This window comes from Paramormyrops kingsleyae, chromosome 15, assembly GCF_048594095.1.
Source record: "Paramormyrops kingsleyae isolate MSU_618 chromosome 15, PKINGS_0.4, whole genome shotgun sequence".
NCBI classification, from domain to species: domain Eukaryota; kingdom Metazoa; phylum Chordata; class Actinopteri; order Osteoglossiformes; family Mormyridae; genus Paramormyrops; species Paramormyrops kingsleyae.
In genome coordinates, this window is record NC_132811.1 from 5,167,331 (window position 1) to 5,193,430 (window position 26,100).

The window sequence follows — 26,100 nt, forward strand, 5'->3', positions numbered from 1 at the left end:
AGATAAACACACCATGTCGTAAAATTCATACCTCAATGAGTTCACTTACTCAGATGACCTCCACGGTCACCAGATCTCAGTCCAACAGAGCACCTGTGGGATGTGGTGGAACTGGAGATTTGCATCATGATGGTGCAGTCGACAGCTATCACACCAACATGGACCAAAGTCTCTGAGAAATGTTTCAAACACCTTGCTGAATCTGTGCCACGAAGAATTAAGGCAGTTCTGAAGGCAAAAGGTGGTCTAACCCGGTACTAGTGAGGGGTACCTAATAAAGAGGCCTGTGAGTGTATGTTGAATGTCTAATAGGAAACACAGATGCCGTTTATATAGGATTTTGAGATTCCAATAATCCACCCATCAATCTTTCACAAATGGTTTATCCAGTACAGATTCTGCTGAGCGTGGAGCCTGTCCCTTAAGGCACAAGAAAATCACAGGGCAGCTTCTCCCACGCGCACCGTGGGCACTCCTCAGAAAGGGGGCGCCACTGGACACCGAGTGAGCGTGCAGACAGAGCCGGGGTGATGATGACAGACGCCACAAGCCCGGAGTTCCAGTTACGGCTTAATTCCATGCGAGAATGAGCTGGTTCGTCCATTTTGGCGGAAATCGAATGTCAAAGAACTAAACTGAAAACGTATGATCCTGTAAAACTAACAGCCAGGTCAAACCATGTCCTCTCCTGTCACAGAGACGGTAATGAGTGTCTGAGCTGTCACACCTGAACCTGTTTAGGCCAACAAGTCCAAACAAGAAGGTATGGATTGTCACTCAGCACAGTGTAGGATTTCTCTTTATTTAAATCTGCCTAATTTATTCATCAGAGGGTATCGTACTTAGTATGCATTCTGTGGTATATAAACATTCATAAATTGTGGTTTAATTGTGGTCTATACAAAATCTGAAAGAGCTGTTTAAAAAAAAAAAAAAGTGTCACACCTGTTATGACCTTTTAAATACTTACTATTTAATTCATTTATTTGGAGAAAAATCAATCTACATATAGCTGTGTACTTTTATACTGCGCTAACATGTATATTGTTAATTATATACAGTATTTAAAATAGCCTCATGAGCTCAACATTTCCCTCTGGTGGCAGAATTGAAAAACTGCATCTTAGAAAGGGAGCTCGTGGTTTAGAAAACAGGCTGTTTAATGTGTTTGTTGTGTTGCCCTGATGCAAGACAGGATATACCTGATGCAGCTCATGTACAAATACTCAGTGACAAAAGAGTTAAGCACCCAGAAGTAATGGTCTGATTTGGGTGTAATTTGGTACACGTGCAGACCAGCGATGGTTATGTCAATGGTATGATTCACAAGGAGCTGGCAAGTTTAGTCGCCAGACACAGAGGACGCCTCGTAGACGCATCAGACAGCATTACCAGCACTTGACAGAGTTTGATAGGGGTCACATTGTGGTTTTGCCTGAGGCCGGATGGTCGTATTGTGCAATTTCCCAGCATGTGGGGCATGGAGATGTCACAGTCACCCGATGTTGGAACCAATGGGCACGTTAAGGCACCCACACCTTACTGATGTGGGACCAGCAGTGTACCCATACTACCAACTGTGTTGTCCGTTTGATCTGATGATATAATCATTGCGATACAGTCACATGACCTTTCACCACGTGCAGATTCATGTCATTCCCACCACTCCGTCTGGGTGCTTAACCTTTTTTGTCAGTGAGCGTATTTCTGATCAAGTATATAATAGTAATCCATGGTATGTGGGAAAATAGTGCATCCTACAACAGATTAAACAGCACATTATTGAAAATCTTAACTAGTAACTGGTAAAAGCTAGCTACTATGGGTAGTCCTCAGTGAATAACCATCCGGAACCAGCAGAACAAGACTTTCCATCATTACAGCACTTGGCCGCTAATATTTATAAAGCTATTTTTGCATAGACAAAGACATTTGGTAAAGACATCCACTTTCTTAATGGCATCTCTGGTGGCTGGTGAGTGTGGCATATACGCTCTCATCTATGAAAGGACTGTGCTTGCTGGTGACAGAGTGACGTCCCAGACTAGATGCTCACCTCACCAGCAGATGGCGTCTGCCGTAACATCTGGATGTGGCTCAGCGGACCACAGCGATGCCTGTATTGATCTTAAAGGTTAAACCTGTCAAGAAAAGCATCTGCTTAATCATAACCTGTGGTGACACTAATTACAGTGTTAAAAAATAAATTAATGTAATATTATGTATTCTATAAAGCATCCATATTTATACTGGAACAGATGACTGATTTAACTAGTTAACATAATAAGTGTCCATATCTTGAGGCAATAACGCATTTCCATATGTGCCATTACAGAATAAACCCCCCCCCCCCCCACACACACACATATACCTCCCATCTGCTTAGTGCCACAAGCCAGCAGGTCCAAGTGCCGAGATGTCAATTCTAAGGTCAAAGGTCACACAGCCAGCTGCAAATCCCAAGCAATCCTCTCAAACATTGCCCCAACCAATGGGAGCACACTTAGGCAGGCAAGGGCCAATCAGAAGCCCAGCAGGGTCAGGAGTCATAGGGCAAAAGCTATGCCCTGCGCAGGCGGGGTGGGGGGATGTATACATGGGCTGGAAATTTCACATCTTCTGCATTTGGGGAGAACATTCCTACTTGGTGCGACACACATGTTCATGTAACGTTCACATAACACTCATATAACGCTTCGTCCCCCACAATGGGCACAGCCCCATCATCTCGTAGATCACAACGAAAAAAAAACACACTAAATTATTGTGAGTTCCCCCCCCCCCCAGCCCGGTTCACCCGATACCCGCGCAGCGCAGACGGCCGCCGTCACCCAGCCAGCCAGCCAACCGACAGACCATCTGCAGGGGATTAGCGCAGCGCTAGCGCGGGGGGGCCAAGCCGGCGCGGCTCCCCCCCGAGCTCCTGGAGCACTGGTGCCTTGCGTATGTGCGCCCGCACGTGTGTGTGAGCACAGCTGCCCGATCCGTCACGGATTACCAACTGCGGCACACATGCATCCATGCTGCCCATGTGTAATGGCGGCGCATCACGGATGGGGGTTTGCATCACAGGTGTCAGTATTCCTCGGCTTAAATGATCCGTGATGGTGATGGATACCAGATCGGGTCTGTCAGCAGCAGCACAGTCAGCCACTTTGTGCTGGAAGACAGCTGATACTGACACACACACAGACACACACACACACACACAGTTTGTATTCATACCTCTGAGGGGACCATCCATTCCCTAATCCAAACAATGACAACCTTAACCTTAAGTAACAAATCAATACAAGATTTTTGGCATGTTTAGTTTTTCCATTGTAGTCACAGATTTTGAGTTTCCCCTTATGGAAACTGAAAAAATGGTCCCCACAATGTAATACATATATGACCGCCCCCCCTCCACCCCCCCAAACACACACACTGCCTACCCAAAGGTACATAATGACTTACACACTTTCTTTGGGTGTGAATACCGAATACCCCTACACCTAACCCTTCTTCAGACAGCTGTGCCTCAGACACTGATATATATTCACTGGACTTGCTCCCCCCATTTTTTATATCAGGCTCTCTAATGAAAGCACTGGTCCTTTTCATTCTGGCTGAGGCCAGATAATGAATACTTCGAACCCCCCCCCCCCCATTCCATTACAGGCCTGCTGGGTGCTGGAGGAGGACGAGTCGCCGTCGGGCTCGATATCAAAAGGCTCGGCTGCTGCGGGTCAAGGCCTCACCTCCACGCTCACCTCGCCTCCCCGCTGTTCCTGCCGGACAGGACCGCCGCTGCTCACGTACCATAAAGGACAGCCAAGCGCAATGGGCAACAGCGCCCCCTCTGGCTCGCGAGCGATCAACCGAGACGAAGCAAGGCTCCAGTCAGACAGGAGGGTCTTCTTCAGAGTTTATTTCCTCAGCACAGGTGAGAAACCCCAAACACAGCTCAGTTAAGCTTATTGGTAACCATCAGCAGTAACGAGGACGACCGTCGTAACAATACTACTAAAATAGGTTGGTTCGGTTTCTCCTTTGCAGTTGTTACTAAAACATTCAACATTATGATCAACTTGTCAGAGACTAAAACGTTTTGCCAAGTTAAAATTCTGAACACTGCAAACCAGGCAGTGATCTTAAAATGGACAGGGGATGGGGGTAGGATGTGGGGGGGCAGGTAAGGGTCACAATACAATATAACAAAACTCCTCTCCTGCCGTACATGATGACTACACTAAGTCATCCAGCAGGTTGGTGGATGCTGAACCGCAAACCCAGGAATAACAGGGTTAATTATTGAGCGGGAATTTAACGAGCTTGATGATATTGGCAGACATGAAAATCTGCATGGCTCCAGGCCAGTCTCGCCGCTTGCGTGAGTAACACGGGGTCTCCAGAGACCATTTATCGGAAAAGAGGACGTCCAATTGGAATGGGGAATATTATACACTTGATTAAAAAGTCTTCATTTGACAGAAAATCAGAAACATTGTCTAAGTGACAAGTGAGAAACCTTAAACAGCCACTGGATCCTACGTAGTGAGGACAACACTGGGAATAAAGAAAATCATCGGCTGAGGTGTGCAAACAGGAGCGTCCAATCAGGAGGCTGCAGCTCAGAGAGTCTGGACCAGCACGGGGAAAAGCAGGGATAAGTGTTCTGCGCCCTTGATGGGCAGCTTGTGAGTGGTGTAATAGTGAACCACCTCCGGGATGGTGTCAAAGGGCGGGCTGTTCTGGCCCAGGATGTGCTTCCCCTCTTTGGACACGGTGAACTTCATGTGCATGAAGCCTTGGCAGCTTCTGCGGGAAAGAGGAAGGGGGGGGAGGGGGCAGAGATTACACACATCACACATGTGGGACCGGTGAGTCACATGTCACAAGCGCTGAAGGAAATGGAGCGACTGCAGTGACAGGGACAGCGCCGCCCCTTTAAGAAGACAAGCTCCGCCCTGGGGTATTTCTAATTATAGTAACAGAGGGAGACGGATGGCTCTAATTGGCTGACTGCTGTGACTTATTACGTGGAGCAGGGCCAACGTGGAATAAAAATTAATTCAGCACCTAATTTCAGGTTTCATTTCCAAACTGAAAAATCCGACTTAGCAGACGAAGCACTCTGAGGGAACCTCGTGTATTTATAATGATATAGTAACTACACGTATCGCCCCCTGCTGGCAATCTCATTTGATTCAGCCAATTTTCCCTCCCAAGATGTAGTTCAGCAGTACAAAGTAATCTTGCGAGCATCTGGTTTTGTGTGTATGTGCGGCCGTGTTGCGGCAAAAGCCAGACACAAAGGCATCGCATTAACTGCGCTTCCCGCCCCCCCCCCCCCCCCCCGCCCGGTCTCGCTCATGTCTTTTCACCGCTGCTCGAGAGCACTTTAGCCATCCTGCTAACGTTAAAATGTCACATAGGGGACCCCTGGAATTAAATTAGTTCCAAATCCATTAGCGCTGATTGGAGCAGCGGGGATACGGCGGCAGAACCGCCACCGAGGGTGATTAATATTCATGGAAGGCCGGGTCGCACACTCGACTGCACGTTACCTGCCGGAGCGGGGGGGGCGCCAGCTCTCCGCTCTAATTAGGAGGATGGAATAGGTGCTGTGGTGCTGAAGAAAGGGGACAGCTGTTCCATTGAGGGGAGGGGGGCTTTTAGGCAGCATCAGACGGTGCCGAAGCGTGTATTTAGCACAACCCTGCCGGCTTTACGGCGCGTATAAAATTGGCGGCTCCACCAGGGCGCAGCGCTTTGAAATGCAATTTGACGCAATTTAAACTTCAGTTATGGACAGCGCGCTCCGTTTGATTTCCGATTGGACGCGGTGCTGGGAGGAAAGGGAGTGGATGGGGAGGCAGACCGCGCAGGGGGGGGTGGAAGGTACCTGAGAGAGAGGGAGTAGTCAGAGCGGCCCGTTTGGCTGGTCCTCACCAAGTAGCTGCACTCCTTACACAGGGTGAGTAGGGACTCTGCTTCTGAGCGGGACAGGCTGCCGTGGTACCACCTGACACACACACACACACACACACACACACGTTTGTATCCATATCTTTGTGGGGACCATCCATTCATTTATATGGGGAAAACCCCTAATCCCAACAATGACGACCTTAACTCCTACCCAGTCGTAACCTTATTTATCCATAAGTAACCAAATGAAATACAAGACTTCTGGCATTTTTAGATTTTTGATAGCAATCACAGGTCTTTATAAAATTGAGTTTCCCCTTGTGGGGACAGAAAAAATGGTCCGCACATCAAAATAACAGGTTATTATCATATAAATATATACAAACCACCACACACACACACACACACACACGCACACACACACACACACACGCACACACGGAGAGCGCCTCTGTGGATGACAGCTGACAGCTGCATCTGACACACAGACATACAGCAAGAATCACAATTCAGTATCTACATTCTAATAATACATTTCTGCACACTCGTTAACTGCCTTGGGGCAACTAAGCAGTGAAAGGCACTATATAAAATTGAACAAAAGCAGCCAGCGCAGCTTAATACAGCTCAGGACGACGTGGGACAATCCTATAGTTCTGCTTTTTGGCGAAGAATTTTTATGTATGTGAAAATAACACATTTCAAAAGGCTAGACAATGACCGTGATAATTCACTCAAGTTCAGGGCGACAAATGAATGAAGAGCAGAAGCGGGGGGGAGTCACACCGGGAGGTGAAACATTTATCATACCCTGAGTGCAGCCATTACCCTGCTGCTACATCCATCAGACGCTCTCGGGGTGACGGACGTCCACGGTGAACCAGAGGCCCTGCAGGATTAAAAGTTGCCCCTATGCGCATGGCGGCAGGCGGAGAGTACCTACACCTGCTTCTCCAAGGGCAGGGTGGGGTCCACTCTCTCCCCCAGCATGGCGTGGGCGTCGGCGGGCTTCCGGTGCCTGGCGGCGCCCAGTCTGGCCTGGTGGAGGCGCTCCGAGGGGAACGGGGAGCGTTCCCAGTCTGCAGCCTCGAACTGCACTGTAGGCGGAGAAAGGGGAGGGACTTAAGGGCCGGAAAATGGAATGTCTACAATTCTGTCCCAATCTAGCTATTTCTGTGGACAGCACTGGGGAGGGAACTGCTGTCAGGCCTGGCAGTCCGTGTCATAACGCTGAGGATCCGGCAGAGGAAGAGCGAGTGACCGCTGCGCTAAGGATTCTGGGAGGTCAGGTGGACCAAAGCCTGGAGTCGGACTCTGCTGGGCCCCATGACTCATGGCGACGCTTCACTTTGAAGCACGCAGGGAGACGAGTGGTGTCATGGGTGGGTGGGGGGGCGGGGCGCCTGGCTCTCCATGGGAAGGGGAGGTCGCAGAAGGTCAGCAAATCTCTTTAATCACTAGTGAGGGGAGCGGTCTCAATATCGGGGTGGGGGGTGGGGGCTTAGAAAGGACTAATAAAAAGGAACGTATAGAGAAGTACCAGTGCTATAAAAACGATGATGGGAAGGGGAGGAAGAAACAAAGCAGCAGCCGGACAATGGGAGAGGGGCTGCGGTGTTAGCGGTTAGCGGTTAGCGGTTGCCAGACGAACAAGGGGGCCTTCTTTGGGATTTAAATGGCCACAATCATGCAGTGAAGTCTCGGCTGAACACACACTCTGCCCCCCCTTGCAGTCACTCCCAGAGCCCGGGGGGGACAACAGACGAGGCACAAAAAAAAAAAAGAGAGAAAAAAAACACCCCATTAAGGGAACAACTGACGTCTTTATGAACTGACATATCCGCCTTGCCCCCCGCCCGGGAGATGAAAGGGAGCAGTGTGGCCGCTTTAAAAAGGAAACAGCCCCTACATGCCCCCCCCCACTTAATTATTGAACAAGCCGGGCCGGGCCGGCGCTGCCGCTCATTCTCTGTGAATTATTGATGCGCGGCGCCTCACAATGGGCCCATCTGGAGCCCGACGGACAGACAGAACCTGCGATTACACAGCGAGGCAGCCCCACTCGACCCCTCGCCCGCGGGACCGGAATGGGCCGCGGGGGGGGGGGGGGGGAGCTGGGACCTAGAGCAGCCCCTAGAAGAGAAGGTGTGAGGCGTGCGGGGGTGGGGGGCGAGCGGAGGGGCCTCCGGGCCAGGCGGAGAGCAGACACCCAGTGGGGGTTCCTGAAGAGCTTTTTAAATCTCACACATGCAGCACTCAACAGGGGCTGTGTCCCCCTCCCACAAACGGGCATGATGGGCCACTGCTACTCTGAGGAGGGGGGCAACTCAAGGCAGAGTTGTTTCAGAGAGTAAAATATTATTATTATTATTATTATTATTATACTAATAATAATAATAATAATTTCCAACCAGCGCGCAAATTCCCCTGCATTCCTGGTCCAGTGGCAGATCCTCATGCCACAGGCTACTCGGCTCGACCCCCCCTCCCCCAGCCGCTCGTTTGTAAGAGACTCTCGGCTCTGTCCCCATCCCACGCCTGTCAGCAGTAACAAAGGTGGGATGCCCTCCGCCCCATCACAGCCACCTTCTGACCCTGCGGCTCTGTAAACACAGCGTCTGTATACGCCGCGTCACATCTGGCCTCTTGGCGAGTTTGGCCACATTTACCCCCCATAACAAATAACCTGCGTGTGCGTGAAAGATGAAAGTGCAGCAGCAGAGACAGACAGACAGACAGACAGACACGTTTTAATTAATGTCCCTGCCACTGACACTCAGGAACGGTGCCTCATAAACACTAATACATAAAATATATTTAAAAATTTAATTTTAGGTTCTTTACACTAATGTATCTAAAATATTTAATTCAGGCTCCAAATAGAGTGAAAATACTGCGATTTATACGCGACTCACGACGGCAGCAGCACTAGAAGACAAACAGAATTAATGACATTATTTACATTTTATGGCATTTTCAGGGACACCATGTTCCGGTCACACTAATTACCCCACGACTCTCTACCGCGCGAGTCGTGACGTCGTCTGTTAACGGGATGCAATTAACACCTCTGGTTAGCGGCGCGGCGCGGAGACGCGGGACACGCAGGGCCTCCCATCGCAACCCCGGCCCGTGGCAGCGGCAGGCCAGTGCCGGCGCGTTAGCGGCGCGGAGACGCGGGACACGCAGGGCCTCCCATCGCAACCCCGGCCCGTGGCAGCGGCAGGCCAGCGCCGGCACGTTAGCGGCGCGGAGAAGCGGGACACGCAGGGCCTCCCATCGCAACCCCGGCCCGTGGCAGCGGCAGAGATGCAACGCAACTCCGCTCCAAGCTTCCGGCCTCAACCCTCAGTCCATGAGAACCATAACATCATAAACCCCCATCGTCAGATTCTGCCTCCCTCCCTGATTTTTTTCTCCCCCTCTTCACCGAAGTGAGACATACACCCCCCCAACACCTCCCTCAGTCTGCTTTGACCCCAACACACACACACACACACACTGTGTGCGAGTGAGTGAGTGAGACCAAGTTTTATTAATGTCTGTGCTTCTGCCACAAAACTAATGAATCTGTGCTGGGGGGGCACCCCTGGTGGAAAGAGAAATTGAGAGAAAAGCCAGCCGGCCCTGAGGGACCAGCGAGCTGCATGCTGGCTGGGGGGGGGGGGCGCGGGCAGCCTCCCCCACAGGTTACTGCGCACACACAAACACAAACGGCCAGACACTTCGGCAGCTGGGCAGACCGCAAACAAGCGACCAGGAGATACTGCTTTTTATTTCACGGCTACTTAAGATGGGAGGCTTTCCGAGCAGCCAACACTGCAGCCTTTGCAGTTGCATCCGACTTGTGATGATCTCAGCAGTTTCAGCAGGTCCTGCTCACCGGGACCTGGTGCGAAAATGCTGATCGTTCCGAGGGCCCCTTCCCAGAATTCCCAGACACGCGGCAGACGAAACAAACAGCGCAAACCATGTGAACACTTCCTACCAGACAGAGTCCTATGATACTGATGCATGAACCAGCAGTATCCAAAAATGCCTCAGTTGACCTGAGCAACCCACAAATACACACACACACACACAGACACACACAAACCCACACACACACACACAACCCCCCCCCCCCCCACACACACACACACAGTATAGATTTTATTGTCCTTGATTGTTTTACTTTACTTCAATATTAATTAAAATACAGGAACTCGTGGCTATAGGTGGAAATTAGCAGGAGAACACTTGAAACTGGATTTGAATAAGCACTTATTTACACAGCGTGTAGTTAGAGTATGGAATAGTCTCCCTGTTAGTGTAGCGGAAGCTAAAACCCTGGGTTCCTTTAAATCAGAGCTAGATAAGATTTTAACAACTCTGAGCTATTAGCTGAATTCTCCCCAAATGAGCTTGATGGGCCGAATGGTCTCCTCTCGTTTGTAAATTTCTTACGTTCTTAAGAACATTCCTTGTATCAAAGTTCCAGGTGATAAACAATGTCTCTTTGGGAAAAAAAACATTGTTTAAAGATCAGCGTTCAAACCAGGGCCGCGTATCTGACAGGAGGGGCACTGTCTGGCGATGGTTAACGCTGAACAGGGCAGCGGAGAGGACGGGTGAGAGGCAGCTGGTGATAAGGGGGAGAGGACCCTGTACTCTCCCCGAGGAGGTGGGGGCTTATCTGCACGTGTGTGTAAAATCAGCGGTGGGGGTCGGGGTGGGTGTCTATCACCGCTGGAAAGATGAAGCTGTGAAGATGGGAGTCAGCATCCGCGTCAGCGTGAGAGTGATCGCACCCGAGGGGAGGGGCATACCCACAATCCCCCTGCCTGCTGGTGTCACCTCTGTGGTGACCTGGGCCATCCCGCTGCTGTCCTGTTTATATATACACACACACACACACACACACACACACACACACACACACACACACACACACACACCTGCCTGCCTGTGCTGAAGAGGACATAGTGGAGACCGCTGTACCGCACACTCCAGGACCAGAGATCTACTCAGAAAAAATGACACTTGCCTTGCCTTGGGGGGGGCGGAACCTCCCCGACAATTAGTGACGCGTTCCATTTCCGAGAACCTCTCCTAACGACCCTGTAAACGATCCCATCCGGCAGCCTGTGCATGTCGGACGGCTCTCGGAATAACTGTCACCATGGAGATGCAGCCTCGGCTTCGTATCCACTATGACACCCCCCCCCCCCCCCCATCTGATCACATTCCCGCTTCCGTGGGCTTTATTACCTCATCAGTCACGCACGCGCAAGCATGAAATTAATTAATCCAGGGGTGAAGGGTTGGGAGACAGAGTGGGGGGGGGGGGGGGGGGGCACACGGGCATAGAGGACGGCCACGCTGATTTACTGTCACACGGCCCAGCTCAGAGCTCGTTCCAAATGGCTCCATTACGAGTATGCCCGACCCACGCGACGCGTGACAGCCCCCCCGCACACCTGCCACACACGCCTGGCCACTGACACGCATGTCCACCTGTTACATGCGCGGCCGCCAGCGCGCAGAGGCCAAATGGGCACGTCTGCCAGCATGCCACCGTCTGCCACGAATCAAAGGGGGCATTTACCCCGGCGGCTTGGGGCACGACAGCCATGGGAGATACACACACAGGGCTTCTGTGTGACTGGGCAGGCGGGCGGACAGACACAGACTGACAGAGAGAGAGAGAGAAATGCACAGACAGAGACACAGACACGCACACAGTTCACGCAGTGACTACAATGTGGTAAATAAATTAAAAAAGAAAAAGACAGACCGACAGACGGGGGTTGTGAAGACTACAGACGCTATCTGCGGGAACAAGCAACAGGAGATTCAGCCGCCATCATAATATTCAAAGAGATTGTTGCATAGCAACACAATCAAGCCAGTACACTTATCCTAAGAGGCAAGGCGCCTGCTGGAATCCGCCTCTCTCCCACACTGGCGGCACTTGTCATTCTCAGAAACGCCGGCCCGTAACGGCAGGAGGCAGAGATCACTGTGCTTTCGCTGCTGGAAACACACCTTGTTTACATACAGCAGGCATGTCACAGAGTATTTCTGCAGACCGCTTGTTTTGTTGGCTCTACACTCCTTTGCACCAATCATCCTTCACGATTTTCCTTATCGCATTTCCAGCATAAAAGCTACCGCCAGCAATCACTGGTACCGATCACACACCCGGGGCCATCCATCCATCATCCGTCCATTAATCAATCAACCCACGGGGTGACTGTGAGCCTGGAGCATATCCCAGAAAGCACTGGGGCCATATTCATTTACATGTTAGCCAAAGGGGCTTTCATTAGCCACTTCTAGCAGGACTCAGTGCCGTCATTGTTGTTTCTTTCCTGGATGACATTACCGGGAAAAAGAAGATACAGGGTGCACAGGGTCAGTGGAGGTCAATGGATGGATCTTATGATCAGTGGACCAGCACGATGCTTCAAAAAAAAAAAAAAAAAAACAGCGTGACTGGAAGTCGTTAGTTGCTAAATGACGGATTCAGGACTCCATTTAGTCTTGGCGTGAACATGGCCTAATGGAAATGGGAGAGGAAAGGGGTGAGGCATCAGAGGGGGTGGGACCAGACAGGTGGGCGGGGCTAGGTGGGTGGGCGGGGCTAGGTGGGTGGGCGGGGGTTAGGCAGGTGGGCGTGTACCTGCTAGGGCCTTGGAGATGTGGTCCTTCTTCCACTCCCACGGCTGGTCGTACTCGTCAGCCGGTCGCTCGTCGTCCCGGGGCAGGCGGCTCTCGCGGCCCTCCTCGGGGCCCCCCGGGGCCCGCTCTTCGTACGGAGTGTCATACAGCTGGAATCCGCATCTTGGGTGGCCTCCCGCCGGGGCCCACTGCAGCTCTGGGGACATGAGAATGGTGTCATGGCGACGAAGGTGGCATCACCTGATCGGTGAGCGGTCCGTTCTTCTAAAACCCGCCCTATGACAACAGAACACTCTGCTTGCCGACTGGCACCGGATTCTGAAGGAACCAATTTGCTGCTCATGCAGAGATACTTTAAGGCACTAATCCTTCAGGTGGATACGAGCTGAGCTCTTAAGCACAGAGGCATTGTAACAATCAAAGCCTCCACCGTCTCTGGTATTACATCACAATGTGTGATTTTTTGCGTTTTAGTTCCCAGTGTCCCAGCACGACAAGCTCAGCGGCCTGTTTATTAGGTACACCTGCTTACTAATGCAAACAGCCTGCCCTTACAAACAGCCAATCCTGTGGCTGAGTACATACAGCACACAAGCAGAGCCTAGAGGATCAGTCATTTTTTGGCTAAGTATCAGAATGGCTAAGCTGCTTGATCTATTTTTCAATGTGGTGTGATTGCTGGTGTGAGACTCAGTGGTTCCAGCATCTCAGAAACAGCCACTCTACAGGGATTTTCATGCACAATGTCATTTCTGTAAGTTCTACACGCTGGAATTTACAAAAACATTCAATAAGTGGCATTTCTATGGTCAAAAACGTTGACTTGTTAAAGTTAACAGGAAAGCCGCAAGTGTAAAAATTACAGCTCAGTGCAGCGCTGTACAGAAAGGGTTTTCTGAACAGCTAGTCTACCCTTGAAATGGATTTGGAAAGAAAAAGTAGGTCGTAACCAGTTATGTATGTAATGAAGTGTATGTATGGCAGGGATTTAAAATTTTTTAGTAAAACCGCAGAATGTAAATCGAGTACTTTTCCTCTCAGTAATGCCCAATGTTTAATAAATGTGATGTTACTTTTAACATTAGCCGTTATCAGGGAACAACACAGGAGGAAGGTTCAGAGAGAAAGAACAAGGGGCAGACAAAGCGAGATAAACTTTAACCTTTAGAGGAATCTCTGCTATTGGGTGCCCCCTGCTGTAACTATGGCAACAGAGGATGCCCTGGGGATAGACCCAGAGGTGGAAAGATGAGGAGAGGGGAGCAGGGGGCTCGTTCTGATGTTAAGCCGCTCAGACAGAGACACGGGGTCACTGCATTCCACTGCTCAGGCCCACACTGGACATTCCAGAGATAGGAGGACATCAAGCTGGAGAAGCCAGTATTCAAGAGAAAAGCGGTATCATTTTAGAGGGCGAACAGGGGGCTCTGGAAGGATTTTCTCCCCAGAAGGCAATATCTATGGAGTATAGGAAAACACACACTCTAATACCAATAGGAAAATGGCTACCAATAGTGTGGATTAGACTCTTACCCACAGTTAACTGTTGCCGCAAACATCAAAAAGGCTCAAAGTAATGAGAGATGGTAGCCTTCAGCAAATGTATTCACCACCCCCGAATTTAATTAGGGGAACAAATCCTGTTTATATCTGCACACATAACTAGAGTAGCAGGCAAAGCGCGGAACAGCCTCCGCTGGCAGCCCGAAGCAGACTGAAGGTTTGGGTCGTTTCAGGGCTGCTTCCATTAGCAGCCATATGATGCATCTAAGCCGGCTGGTTTGTTTGTAAGCAGAACCTGAAGGACTTACTGTGATTAGTGAGACGGAGTTTGCCATCTAAAAGACTGCGGGCTTCGTACCATTCTGAGAAAAAATGACCACGAGCAGTACTGACCGGGAAAACAACCAAGACGGACGACTGGCTAAAAGTAATACCTCAAACTGATAAACGGACCAAAAACGAGCATGTGGAAGAATCTGAATTACGACCATTTCAACAGGCAGACGTGGCCGGGCCAGAACAGAACAGAACAGGAAAGGCACTATAACCATGAACAAGGGGCTGTGCAAAGTAATCAGTGTGAAGATAAGGAAGATTCCAGAAATCAGAAAGGCCTGTGTGCACCTGTAATGACCCTCTGGGCCTCGAATGGCTCCATGTAGCCATTATTCTCCGGGGGCAGCTGCTCCGTATCAGGATCGGACCTGGGGTCCGATCGAGCGTCGAAGGGATCAGAGTAATCGGTGTCGCCCACCGCGGGGGCCGACGGAATCACCTGAGAAACGAAACCATGTCGTTAGACCACGTTCTTTGTTGCCGGGACGTTACTGTGGCAACACATCAAGCGCAGAACGCTGCAGGTGTAAACAGAGAACGTAATTAGAACACATAGCCTGTATAATCTGTAGAAGGCAATGTGCAATATTTTGAAGGAGGGCATTCGTGTAACATTCTATGCAATGTTCTTAGTGTAGGTGACATGTGTGAGACTGGGATGCATGTGTTCACTAGAATGTCCGAGACAAATTTTTCCTAAGGGAGACAATAAAGCCAAGCCAAGGCAAATGTAACGTAACGTAGCCTAAAGTAACGTGACGCAGCCTAAAGTAACGTAACGCAGCCTAATGTAATGTAAAGTAGCTTAATGTAACGTAACCTAGCCTAAAGTAACGAAACCTAAAGCAGCGTAACGCAGCCTAATGTAACGCAGCCTAATGTAAAGTAACGTAGCCTAATGTAACACAACTTAGCCTAAAGTAACATAACATACATTGTTAAGATGACTGGCCAGGTCTCATTACAAAAGCACTGCTCACTGCTCCCTGTAGCCCTGAGTGTTATTTTTGTAGCTAATATGTGAATAAATCAGTCAATATACGTGCTTTTCAATAATGCCAATCCCTCAGAAAGCGAGAGAAGCCATCTGACCGACACTTACGGTTATATTCGGAAAGCACATGGGAAACGGCCGTGGTGATTAAACCGATCCCTGCAAGAAACCTCTAGCAATGAACGCCTGTGCTTGGGCGCCTGATGCTGTCCCCCCCGCGATTTCCAGAGTGTCATTGATAGCAGAAAGCTGCAATTAATTAATAACCATTCCCAGAGTAGAGAGAACAGGGACAAATTACTGGGCAGCCAGCTGCACAGATCGCTAATGGGTACAAGGCTCTCAAAGATCCCCAATTCATATTTGAGGCAGAGCATACTGTTAGCTGTATCAGACACAGAAGCAACGGATTCAGCACTTTTCATGGATCTGCCTTATCAGCTACCTTATCTGTCAAGGAGCACAGACATTCGGATGCAGCCTGGGCTCACGTCAGCAGTTGGCAAATGTGAGATTCGCTTTGCTACTGGCGGTGCTGCAGAGTTTGTCGAGCAGGAAGTAATGCAAACCTCGCTCAAGCCGTCGCACCCGTAGGTAGAGCAGCCCTGCCTCAGCATTAGGGTGAGAAACCCTGTTTTATGAGGGCCAATGGTGTAAGTGCGTATGTGTGTGCGTGGGGGGTGCGGGTGGGGGGCTGTTATGTATATATTGCATTGTGGGGACCAAAAATCTGTTATTTTGACATTGTGAGGGCCATTATGGGGAAGTTCAAGTTTATAAAAATCCGTGACTGCAATCTAAAAACTAAAAATGCCAAAAGTCCTGTATTTCGGTTGGTTACTTATGGTTAAGGTTAGGGCTGGTTAGGGGTTAAGGTCATGTCATCATTGTTGGGATTAGGGTTATGCCCATAGAAATGAATGGACTGTCCCCACAAAGATGTGTCAGCGTGTGAATGTGTGTGTGTGTGTGTGTGTGCGCATGTGATCATAAAGATATACACAATGGGAAGTAATGCATGAATTTATTTTTTTATAACTGACATAAAACCATTAGCTCTATTCTTGACTTTGTATTAGGAGAACATACAAATTCTTTTAAATCAATATCACAAATAACTGAAGTGATTATACAATATATACCAGTATCATAAACACTTTGCAGTTGACAAGGTAAAGCTTTTGTTTACCTCGTGGGAGCGGGCAGTAATACCCGTGTTACCAGCACAGTTACCAGAGAGTGCCCTAAATCCAAACTTCATTCATTATTTATCAGAACACGAAGCACCGACCTAAGATAAGAGAGAGAGCCGTCTCATCTCTAATTAAAAACCATTTGCGTTCACAACCTTCCCATATTATAAATCAGTTATGCCGGGCATAAATTAAGCGCCAGTTAGAAACCCAGAGAATAATTCGCTGATTAATGGTTTCCGCGTAGATTTTTAACTCTGATCAGTTTTTTTTTTTAAATCCATTTATAGGTGATAAAAACTACATGCAGAGCTCCATTTTATGTCTCAGTAAGCACCAACTGACTTGGATTGTATTTTGAATTGTTTAATGACCTGCTGAATGTTTATATATTGGATTTCAAGCGAAAATGTCTATTAAAATCGAAATTTCTGCCGTGCAGATATTACCCAGTTAAAGCACATCTCAGCATGAATAAAATGACCAAGAACTTCCATTTCAAGGATCATTTCATGAAGTTAAATTTGTGTAGAACTATTTCTATGACGAGGAGTGCCATTTACAACATGCACCGTTATAATTTCTCTCTCCAAGTTGCTTTGCAACTGCGCCATGCATAATTGCATACGTGTGTAATTGAGCTTCCGTAATTACTCACCGGCACGGGTGGCTCCTCGATAGATACAGCGCTCAGCAGTATTTTGCTTCTGCCCAGGTCCTGCGATTCCACTTTGATGAGTCGGTGTTTGGGAGACAGGATCTTCATGTCCAGAGTGCCAGACTTCAGCGGGGATCCGAAGCCTGGCTGCGCCACATCCGCCGCTCCGGATTCACTCCGAGCTCGTTTCTCCGACTCTTCGTACGGGTCTTCGAAGTCCAGGCTCTTCTGGATGCGATAGGCTTTGAGTATCTCGCTTTCGGTGTAATCCGGTTTTGGTGGCTGCGGCGGCACACGCCTGCTCCCGAAACTCAGGTAATCTTTCAGCCACTTTGCCATCTGTCCGGCGAGAAGGGCACGGCAGCCCCCAAAACGTGCGCACCGAGGTTTGCTGCCGGACAGTGAGAGGCAACTCGATCGGGAAAAGTCTGCACCTTATTTCAGCAACCCGGCATCAAAGAATTTGGATTTCTTTGAGGGAAACACGTTGTCCGTATTTTAAATCTGAGGATAAAGCGCACAGGAGCTTAATAAGCACGAACTGGCTACATCCGTGGGATTTTGAAGTGGTTGGCAACCGCCAGTAAATCCGGCTGAATGTTCCTCCCATGCAGTCAGACTCCCATGTGTTCATAGATACGCACCTCGCACACTTTCATACAGTCCCGACAGCTGGCACCGATCTGCGGATCCAGTAAATGGGAAATGTCTAGACTGACGGCTTGGGAAGGACTTCGGAGTGCATCTCCATATACTTATTAATAACAGCTGTTTAAACGTGCCTGCCAAAAAAAAAAAAAACGATAAATGTTTCTTAAATGTAATCCGTGCCACAGCGCTCCATTGTCCCCATCTCCTGTTATCACTAAGCCTGTCACAACATTTGCCTCTAGCCTTTTCCTTTATAAAAGGTCCCCTTCTTTCCAAGCCGATAACGTTTCTCAAAGAGTGTAGCCTTGACGTTTCAGACAACTAATTGACATTCATTTCCCCCCGTAATTAAAACTATTATTTCGGTTATCATTAAATGTTGTTAATATGGTAATGTGGGCTATTACCTGGCATCCTTATAAATTACAGCGCTCGTTCCATGCAGTTAGAAACCCTACAAATGCCAGACTGTAAAAAAAAACGAGACGTAAAAAGTACAAAAATTCTCGTTAAACAGAGTTGAACTAACAAACTGTTAAAAGTTCAGCCTTCACGTATCCCACATAACACAGTTTTCTACGTGTTTATTGTACGGGTTTACAATAAATGTCTCAATTTAATGCTTTTACCAACCTTTTACAACCGCGTCCGATTTGCTAAACTTCTGGACGAACTGCATACCAGCTGTGATGCAACGATACGAACGTGACTATCAGAAGATTGCAGTTTTAAAAAAGCTTTCAACAGCTTCCCACAACACTAAAGACTCCGGAATAAGGAAAGGCCCCTCTCCTTCCCGGGGAACGACAATGACCAGGCGATCACATATTAGTTAAATCACGTTTCAGTGCTTGCAAACCGATCCTGGGTTAACCATACCAACCTTCACGCATTTCATTGATTGACACTCCGCTCCTCCATTCCAGATGTCCTAATAACAAATTCAAAAATAGTTTTTTTATTTAATCTGACTATTAAAAATAGTTTCTGTCCAGAGGGGAGTGTAAAACTAGCTCCCGCAAAAGTGTGCCGAAGCCTGCAAGGAGACTAACTGCCGACCTCCGATGCAACACGAGCGGGGGTGAGAACGAGCGAGACCACCCCGTTTAAAGGAGAGTGAAAGCGCCAATGGATACCTCTTATTATTCTTCGCCGACATTTAATTCGTACGACTGCAGGCCTATCACAAATACAAAAAGAAGAGCGGAGTGGCATTTAATTTTCACGCTCGTCGGTACCAGTTGATTCGTTTCAGGGACAAAGGACAACTGCGATGAAAGCCAAATAGCCTGGCCCTCTCCCATCGGGATCAGCAGCGCGCATCTTGGCGGGCGGCTGCCAGGAATAGCTGCTTCGAACAACCCCTTGGATAACGGCCACGGGCTCCATGTAGAAATCGCGCACGAATTCTTAATGCAAAAAAAAGAAACGTACAGCGGATTATTTTGTGATTTCAGTGTGCCTGTATGACTTACAGGTGAATCATTTGAGTCAATGAAAATGTAGCATTTCCTTCCCTGAATTATTTACAAATGTTCTCCTCTATATTATATATACTATCTATTTTATAGTGGGCAGTGGTGGCTTAATGGTTAGGGATATGCACTTGTAATTGAAAGATTGTAGATTCGAATCCCTGACCAGCAAGGCACCACTGAGGTACCCTGACCAAGGTACCACCCCCAAGCACTGAATTAGCTGCCCCCTGCTATGTCACATATGGGTTAAATGCAGAGGACATATTTTGTTGTTGTGTGGTGTGTCAACAATGACAATTAATCACTAAATTCAGGTATGTATGTTTTGTAGTTACTGATGTAAATATATATTTATGTTAAAATAGATGCCGATTTCATTTACGATTTCTTTAAATACGAACGCAAATCCATCTAGGGCCAGAGAAGGGATGACGTATAAAGATGGATGTAAATGCGGAGATTCTGTAAGTTACTGACAGCAGACTGGAGATTATTTCAAAGGCTGCCGTAGCAAAGGAGACTTTGAATGAGACAAAGACATGAGGTTCTGATAAGTTACCAAAAGACTGTGTGTCTAGGATTTATTTCCACTCTGTTCTGTCAACACAGACGGTCCCCGGGCCAAGGACTGGGGTAAAGTTGTGCTGGCTTGGAAGTCAGTAAACAGAAGATCAAGAGATAAGACAGTAAAATGGTGGTTGTTGAGCAGGATAGTTCTGGTGGAAAGAATGGAGCACGAGGTAGATTACAGCAGAAAAATGGAATGAAAGGTAGATGGAGGGACAGAGGGAGGAATGCAGGATGGAATGAGAATCGTTAATGAAAAACCAGCCTGCTGCCCACTTTCTGCGGAGAACGACTGATGTAGTGAGGTTGTGTGACTAGGGGGTATGAATGTTGCAAATTTCTGACACCTGAAAACAATTTTCAAGAGAATTGGAACAAAACTTTAGCCAGAGTTTCTAAATATTAAGATATGCAGTGTTTTTTTAAAATTATTTTTAGAAATGAAAAATCTTTCCTGTACCATTGTGTAGTAGATACAGGTCTGCATCACCACAGGTGTCATCGATTTACTGTTTTATAAGTAACTGGCAGATAAGAAATGCAAAGCCATTGTGCTGCCTGGCGGCAGGACTGGGTCGATGTACAATATAAGATGAATGTCCTGTTTGCATCTGGTCCAGCGTGGACCTGGGGAGAGGCTGCCTTCTCCCTAGGGTTTGCTGCGGCTGCATCTCCTTTGCCTGACTGCTCACTGTTTTGACATTTGTCGGTTGGTATTAGGCTGCTCGGTGCATTTTGACGCTGCTACGGTGTGGATGACTGGGGAGTCTAATCCCCAGCCTGGATCAGTGCACGGCTTCATGAGCAATGGGTGTCCTTTTTTGGAATCGAGCCTCAGAACTGTTTGGGGGGGGGGGACATTGTTATGTGACTAGATCAACAAAGTAGCTCAGGAAGCCTTTTCCACACAGGCTGCAAAGAAACCGCTTTATTATGCAGACTGTTGCATTCCCTGGGTATTGCTTAACTAGCAAATAAGATTTAACATATCCAAAAAATAAACAGTCCCGACCTGCCGGTATGATAATAGGATTTAAACAGTTAATGCATTCAAATTTACAGTCGGGGGCAATTAAGAATGAAAAGCAGCACACATTGTGTCATGAGGAACAGGATAAAATAATAAAGATGCTAAACTAGATGTAGGATAGATGTGTAGCCAGACTTCAAAGGTGAACATGCATGTAGGGCAGCATTTCCCAACCCGGTTCTTGGGAACCCATAGACAGTTCACGTTTTTGCTCCCTCCCATCGCTTTGGAGATTACCCACTCTGGTTCTCCATCACCAGTATCTTCTGGACTGATTGCCTGGCACTAACGAAGGTCAATGTCAACAAACATTGTAACAAGACACTCTACGAGAGCAGTTTTCTTGGCATCCTCCTATCTCCATATCTGCAACTGTCACAAAGTTTTTCTGATAAATTTTATCGATGCCACCGATTAACAGCAGTGTGATTCATTTAACAATTTAGATGCACTTACGTATGTATGTAGTGGAGTTTAAGCAAATACAGGCCGCGGAGAACCAACTCTCACAAAGCTCGATTGGCAAGTAGAGACAGGCATCGTATCCCAGAAGACATTTCAAACTGTACGAATGACTGAAAATTACAAATAATTGTATGTAACTGTAAGCCAAAGCTAGAACAATAACTGGAAAATTGAGAAAAACCCGTCGAACATCAGTATTTACTGTCTGAAGCCCACTTGAGAAAAACATAGATACCCAGGTATGATAACCAATTTTGGCACCTTCTGCACATGGAAATGGGCAGTTTGTCTGGTATGTAGAGAGAACCAGATTATTCATCTGTCCAGATGACAGCGAGGGGCTGTGAAAGGCGTTCAGCAGCGTGGTGGAGAAAATCTTTGCTGCCAAGCAAAGCACTAATAAACAAAATGATCTGTTACAAGGTGCAATTTGAGCTGCGAGTCATCCTGAAGGTCGGCGAGATCTATTTCCAGATGCATTTATTGTTGCAGCTGTCCCTGCCTGCACTGTTTTTTCTTGCAATTAAAGACCAATTCTACTGAAATTTGAGAATTGTGTTGTAACTAGTCCTTGTTGACGTAGGAATCTGTACCAAGAAAATAAATTTAAAAATCCTGTGCATTTCCATGTCATCAGTGCTCCAGCATGAATCGCCGGCTGTAGTTTCACTGACATCCATCGTACGAGGTACCGTACATTATCCGTTCATACACCTAAGGAAACTACAGAACCTAAATCGCAAAATGGGTCCCACATATTTTCAAAAGTCACACACATCAATTCAATGCTGACACTGATAAGAAAATTAGATGATTTTTTTTCTATAGAACTGAGGTGCTCCCCAGTGAGAAGCAAATGTTCCTAGTCAAGAATGCATTTAATACAATTTCCTTTGAACTAGCAGGACGTCATGTTGACTTTCCTATTCTGAGAGCTTGTGTCTGCCAGTAGGTCCACAACATGCAGCAGACACAGTGGGGTACCGTCAGTACTTGACTACGCCGCTTCTGAATAAGCGTTGAATAACGATTCAGTCCATGTTGGCTTACCATCTGTGCTGGAACAATGAGCATGTAAAATGGAATCACATTTGCGATTGTGCTGCACAGCTACAATGGATAGACTTCTGCAATTCTGGTCACTTCTTAATTCCATAGCTTAGTTTTCCTTTAAATGTTAAATATCAATAAATGGCCCTTTAAATCAGGGCTCCCCAATTCTGGTCCTGGAGGCCAGAATCCAACAGTCTGTAGATTTCGCTACTCAAACATTAAGATTTCGGCAGTGAAATCTGCAAACTGTTGGATTCTGGCCCTCCAGAACCTTAAATGGTAAACCCTGCTTTAAATATTCCCGGTTCTAAGGGCGTAAGTGACATTATCTTTATTAGAAACACCTTTGTCCTGGTGAATACCAGAAAAGGTGTTATCCTAAATCTCAAACTCATTTTGCGTATTTGCAAGAATGCTTGGTTTTTCACGAGCATTACATCTCTGTAGGCACACATAATCACCAAAGACACAAATGGTTTCACAGAAATGATGGCACCAAGTATTTTCGCCCTCTGCGGCTTGGCTCATTTGTCATGTTGTATTGTACTGTACAGTAATGCTGTCCTTGTGTTCAATCTGGTATGTTTTTATCTTGCATTTATGATGGATTATGTTTTTAACACCTAACTGCAACTAAGTTTCCCTGAGTGGGATAGTAAATTTGAAAAACCGTCATTGACTGTGATTATGGCTGCAGGTCGGCACAAAGAGCATGATGCTATTCAAACTGTAACATTCGGATGAATAAGGTTTAAACTGATGCACTTAATCAGTAATCAGTCAATCGGATGTATCCTATTTATTAGAAATAAAGTGATGCGGGGCACTGGGACACAATCCCAAAGGACACTGAAAACCAAGCACATGAAGTCGAGTTTATAAAATACTATGCAAAAATGACAATGTTTGGGAACTGAATATGCCCAGTTTACCGCAAGAATCCTGTAATATATGGCTATATATTGTTACGTGCCGTAAGTTCGGGTTACGTGCCGTAAGGAATTTGTGCCGTAAGTTTCGGGTACGTGCCGTAAGTGTTACGTGCCGTAAGTTTAGGAGGATGCCTGCAGGTCCTTCGGACGTCCTGCCCACTCGCCGATTGGTCGCCCGCCCCCTCGACTCCGCCCTCAGGACCTGACCCCGCCTCCCTTGCCCTCGAAGCCGTTTCCGGTTCGCCAGCTGAAGAGTTCGCCGCTTCGTCCCTTCGTCTGCCCGCTACTTGCTTCTCGCCTGCTAGCTCGCTCTCTGTTCGCTTTTGCTTTGTTTGATTGATCGTGTATGACTGTTTTGCCCTTGACTTCCGATTCTCGCCTCGCCCTTATTTGTACTTTCGCCTTTGTTTCTGATTGCTTGATTGGTTTTGGACTTTCGCCTGTGTTTCGACTTCGCCTCTCGGTTTTCCCTTTTGATACCTTTGCCTCGGCTTGGTGTTTCGTGTTTCACTAGGTGTGTAGGGAGTGTCTGCCTTTTTTGGTTTATTCGTTAACGTGGGGATTATTGTTTGTTTGGTCAGGGAGATAGATTTAGGCATTGTTGTTTCGTTTCACCATTTTCTTTGTGTTCACTTAGGTAGCTCAGCTTGGGTTACTCGGTAGATGTGCTTTTGTTTGTTTCTTTGGCCTTTGTCACTCCTGACGTTCGTTACACCTAGTGTTTGTATTGTGTTTGTGAAAAACTATAAAAAAAACTATAAAAAAAGACTCCCTCTGTGTCCCGTGTTCCCTTCTCCTAGCCCTGTACGAGCTTCTCCTAGCCCTAGTTGTCCTGTCCTCCCCAATCCCTCCTTCCCTTTCACTTTGTTGCGGTCCAACCCTAGACTGGATCGTAACAAAATTGGGGGCTCGTCCTTTCCTTCTTTCCCTTTCGTGCTTGTCTGGCGGATTTTTTTTGTGTGGGGGGGTGTTGTGGTGATTGCAGTAATCGTGATGGCCCAATTCGACCTTGTTGCGTTCACCCTTTACCCCACACTCGAACAATTTGATGTGTGCCGCAAGGATGATCTGCTACAGATAGCAGACTTCTTTAACATTTTGGTTCCCGCTGAGGCTTCCAAGCGGGTTGTTAAGCAAATTCTGCTCGATGAATTGGTTCAGCAAGGTATACTGCCTGAGTTGGGTGGATCCCCTAGTGTTGCTGCCACCCCGGTTCGGATGTCTGCTGTAGCGGAGGCCAGCAGCGACGATCCAGGGAGTGGACACCGCATGGATCTTGGAGATCCCCGCTCAACCAGGGAGGACCTACTGCTGACGATTAAGCTACGGGAGCTCGAGCTTGAGATTAAGAGACAGGAGTACCAGGCTCAGCTACTCCGTGTCCGGGCTATGGAGATGGAGGCTGAGAAGGAGCTGGAGTTACGTCGGATGAGCATGGGCGACCAAAAACCAATGCCTCTTCCGCGTAAGGTACCCACACCAGGTACACCTCCACCCGCAGCTCGCTCCGCCCGAGACCAGGCTGACGCCCAAGACGCTCCTAGACCCCGTCCCCGGTCTCCCTTGAGCTCGCCTGTCTCCCCGGAAATTGGTAGATCGAGCTTTGATGTGAGCCGACACATCGGTCTTGTTCCTGTGTTTCGGGAAAATGAGGTAGACGCCTACTTTTCCATTTTTGAGCGCATTGCTATGACATTGAACTGGCCCAAACACCTTTGGTCACTGTTACTGCAATGTAAGCTTGTGGGTAAGGCACAGGAAGTTTGTTCGGCTCTTGCGTTAGAGCAGAGCCTGGATTACGACATTGTGAAGGCTACTGTGCTTCGCGCTTATGAGTTAGTGCCGGAAGCTTATCGGCAGAACTTTCGAAAGCTTCCCAAATCCGCCAGCCAAACATACGTGGAGTTCGCACGCGAGAAAGCCGTCTTATTTGATAAGTGGTGCGGCGCTAGTGGTGTGTTTAACCACGACCAGCTTAAGGAACTGGTCCTGTTAGAAGAATTTAAGAACTGTGTTCCTGATCGAGTGGTAGTGTACTTGAATGAGCAAAAGGTCACTTCGCTAACTGAAGCTGCCACCCTCGCTGACGAGTTCGTTTTGACCCACAAAACGGTGTTTGCTCCGATTCCTTTGCCTCGTAAAACTCGTCCGATTGTAACCTCCCCTTCGCAAGCGTCTCCACCACCCGTGGAGAAACGCGAGTGCTTTTACTGCCACGAGGTGGGCCATATTATATCTGTTTGTCCTGTGTTAAAGCGCAAGGAAGCTCGTACAGCAGCTAGAAAAGTGAATGTTGCTGCCTGCCCCAACAGTTCTTCGCCCTCCTCCTCTCGTGTTGATGCTGCTTTCGAACCGTTTGTATTTACTGGTTCGGTTTCGCTCAGTGAGATGGATGCTCGGCACCCTGTGACTATCCTGCGGGATACGGGAGCCGCTCAGTCATTCTTAGTGGAAGGAGTTATTCCCCTATGTGACGAAACGTACTGTGGTACGGATGTGTTGGTGCAGGGAATCGATTTGTGTGTGGCTGGAGTTCCCCTGCACACCGTTTATTTGTGTACTCCCGATTTCTCGGGATACGTGCGAGTAGCTGTCCAGCCCCAGTTACCTGTCCCAGGCATTACGTTTATTCTTGGGAATGACATAGCGGGGAAGAGAATCGTT

At 48.0% G+C, this 26,100-nt stretch overlaps 1 protein-coding gene across 9 annotated transcripts; it reads right to left on the minus strand.

Annotated features, from left to right (window-relative positions):
* Window positions 1–3,895: 3,895 nt before the first annotated feature.
* Window positions 3,896–23,859, minus strand: shdb (Src homology 2 domain containing transforming protein D, b). Of its 9 annotated transcripts, XM_023843533.2 has the most exons (9): window positions 18,795–23,859; window positions 18,545–18,595; window positions 18,319–18,379; window positions 17,261–18,042; window positions 14,704–14,854; window positions 12,578–12,772; window positions 6,857–7,010; window positions 5,888–6,007; window positions 3,896–4,800 (listed from the first exon to the last, which is right to left on the minus strand). In XM_023843533.2, exons 4-9 carry the CDS (start codon window positions 17,597–17,599, stop codon window positions 4,614–4,616), a joined length of 1,146 nt encoding a protein of 381 aa, XP_023699301.2. In that variant the 5' UTR covers window positions 17,600–18,042; window positions 18,319–18,379; window positions 18,545–18,595; window positions 18,795–23,859; the 3' UTR covers window positions 3,896–4,613. The 9 variants fall into 9 exon arrangements, with proteins under 9 accessions (XP_023699301.2, XP_023699302.2, XP_023699303.2 ...); XM_023843534.2 differs by lacking the exon at window positions 18,545–18,595; XM_023843535.2 differs by lacking the exon at window positions 18,319–18,379.
* Window positions 23,860–26,100: the final 2,241 nt, after the last annotated feature.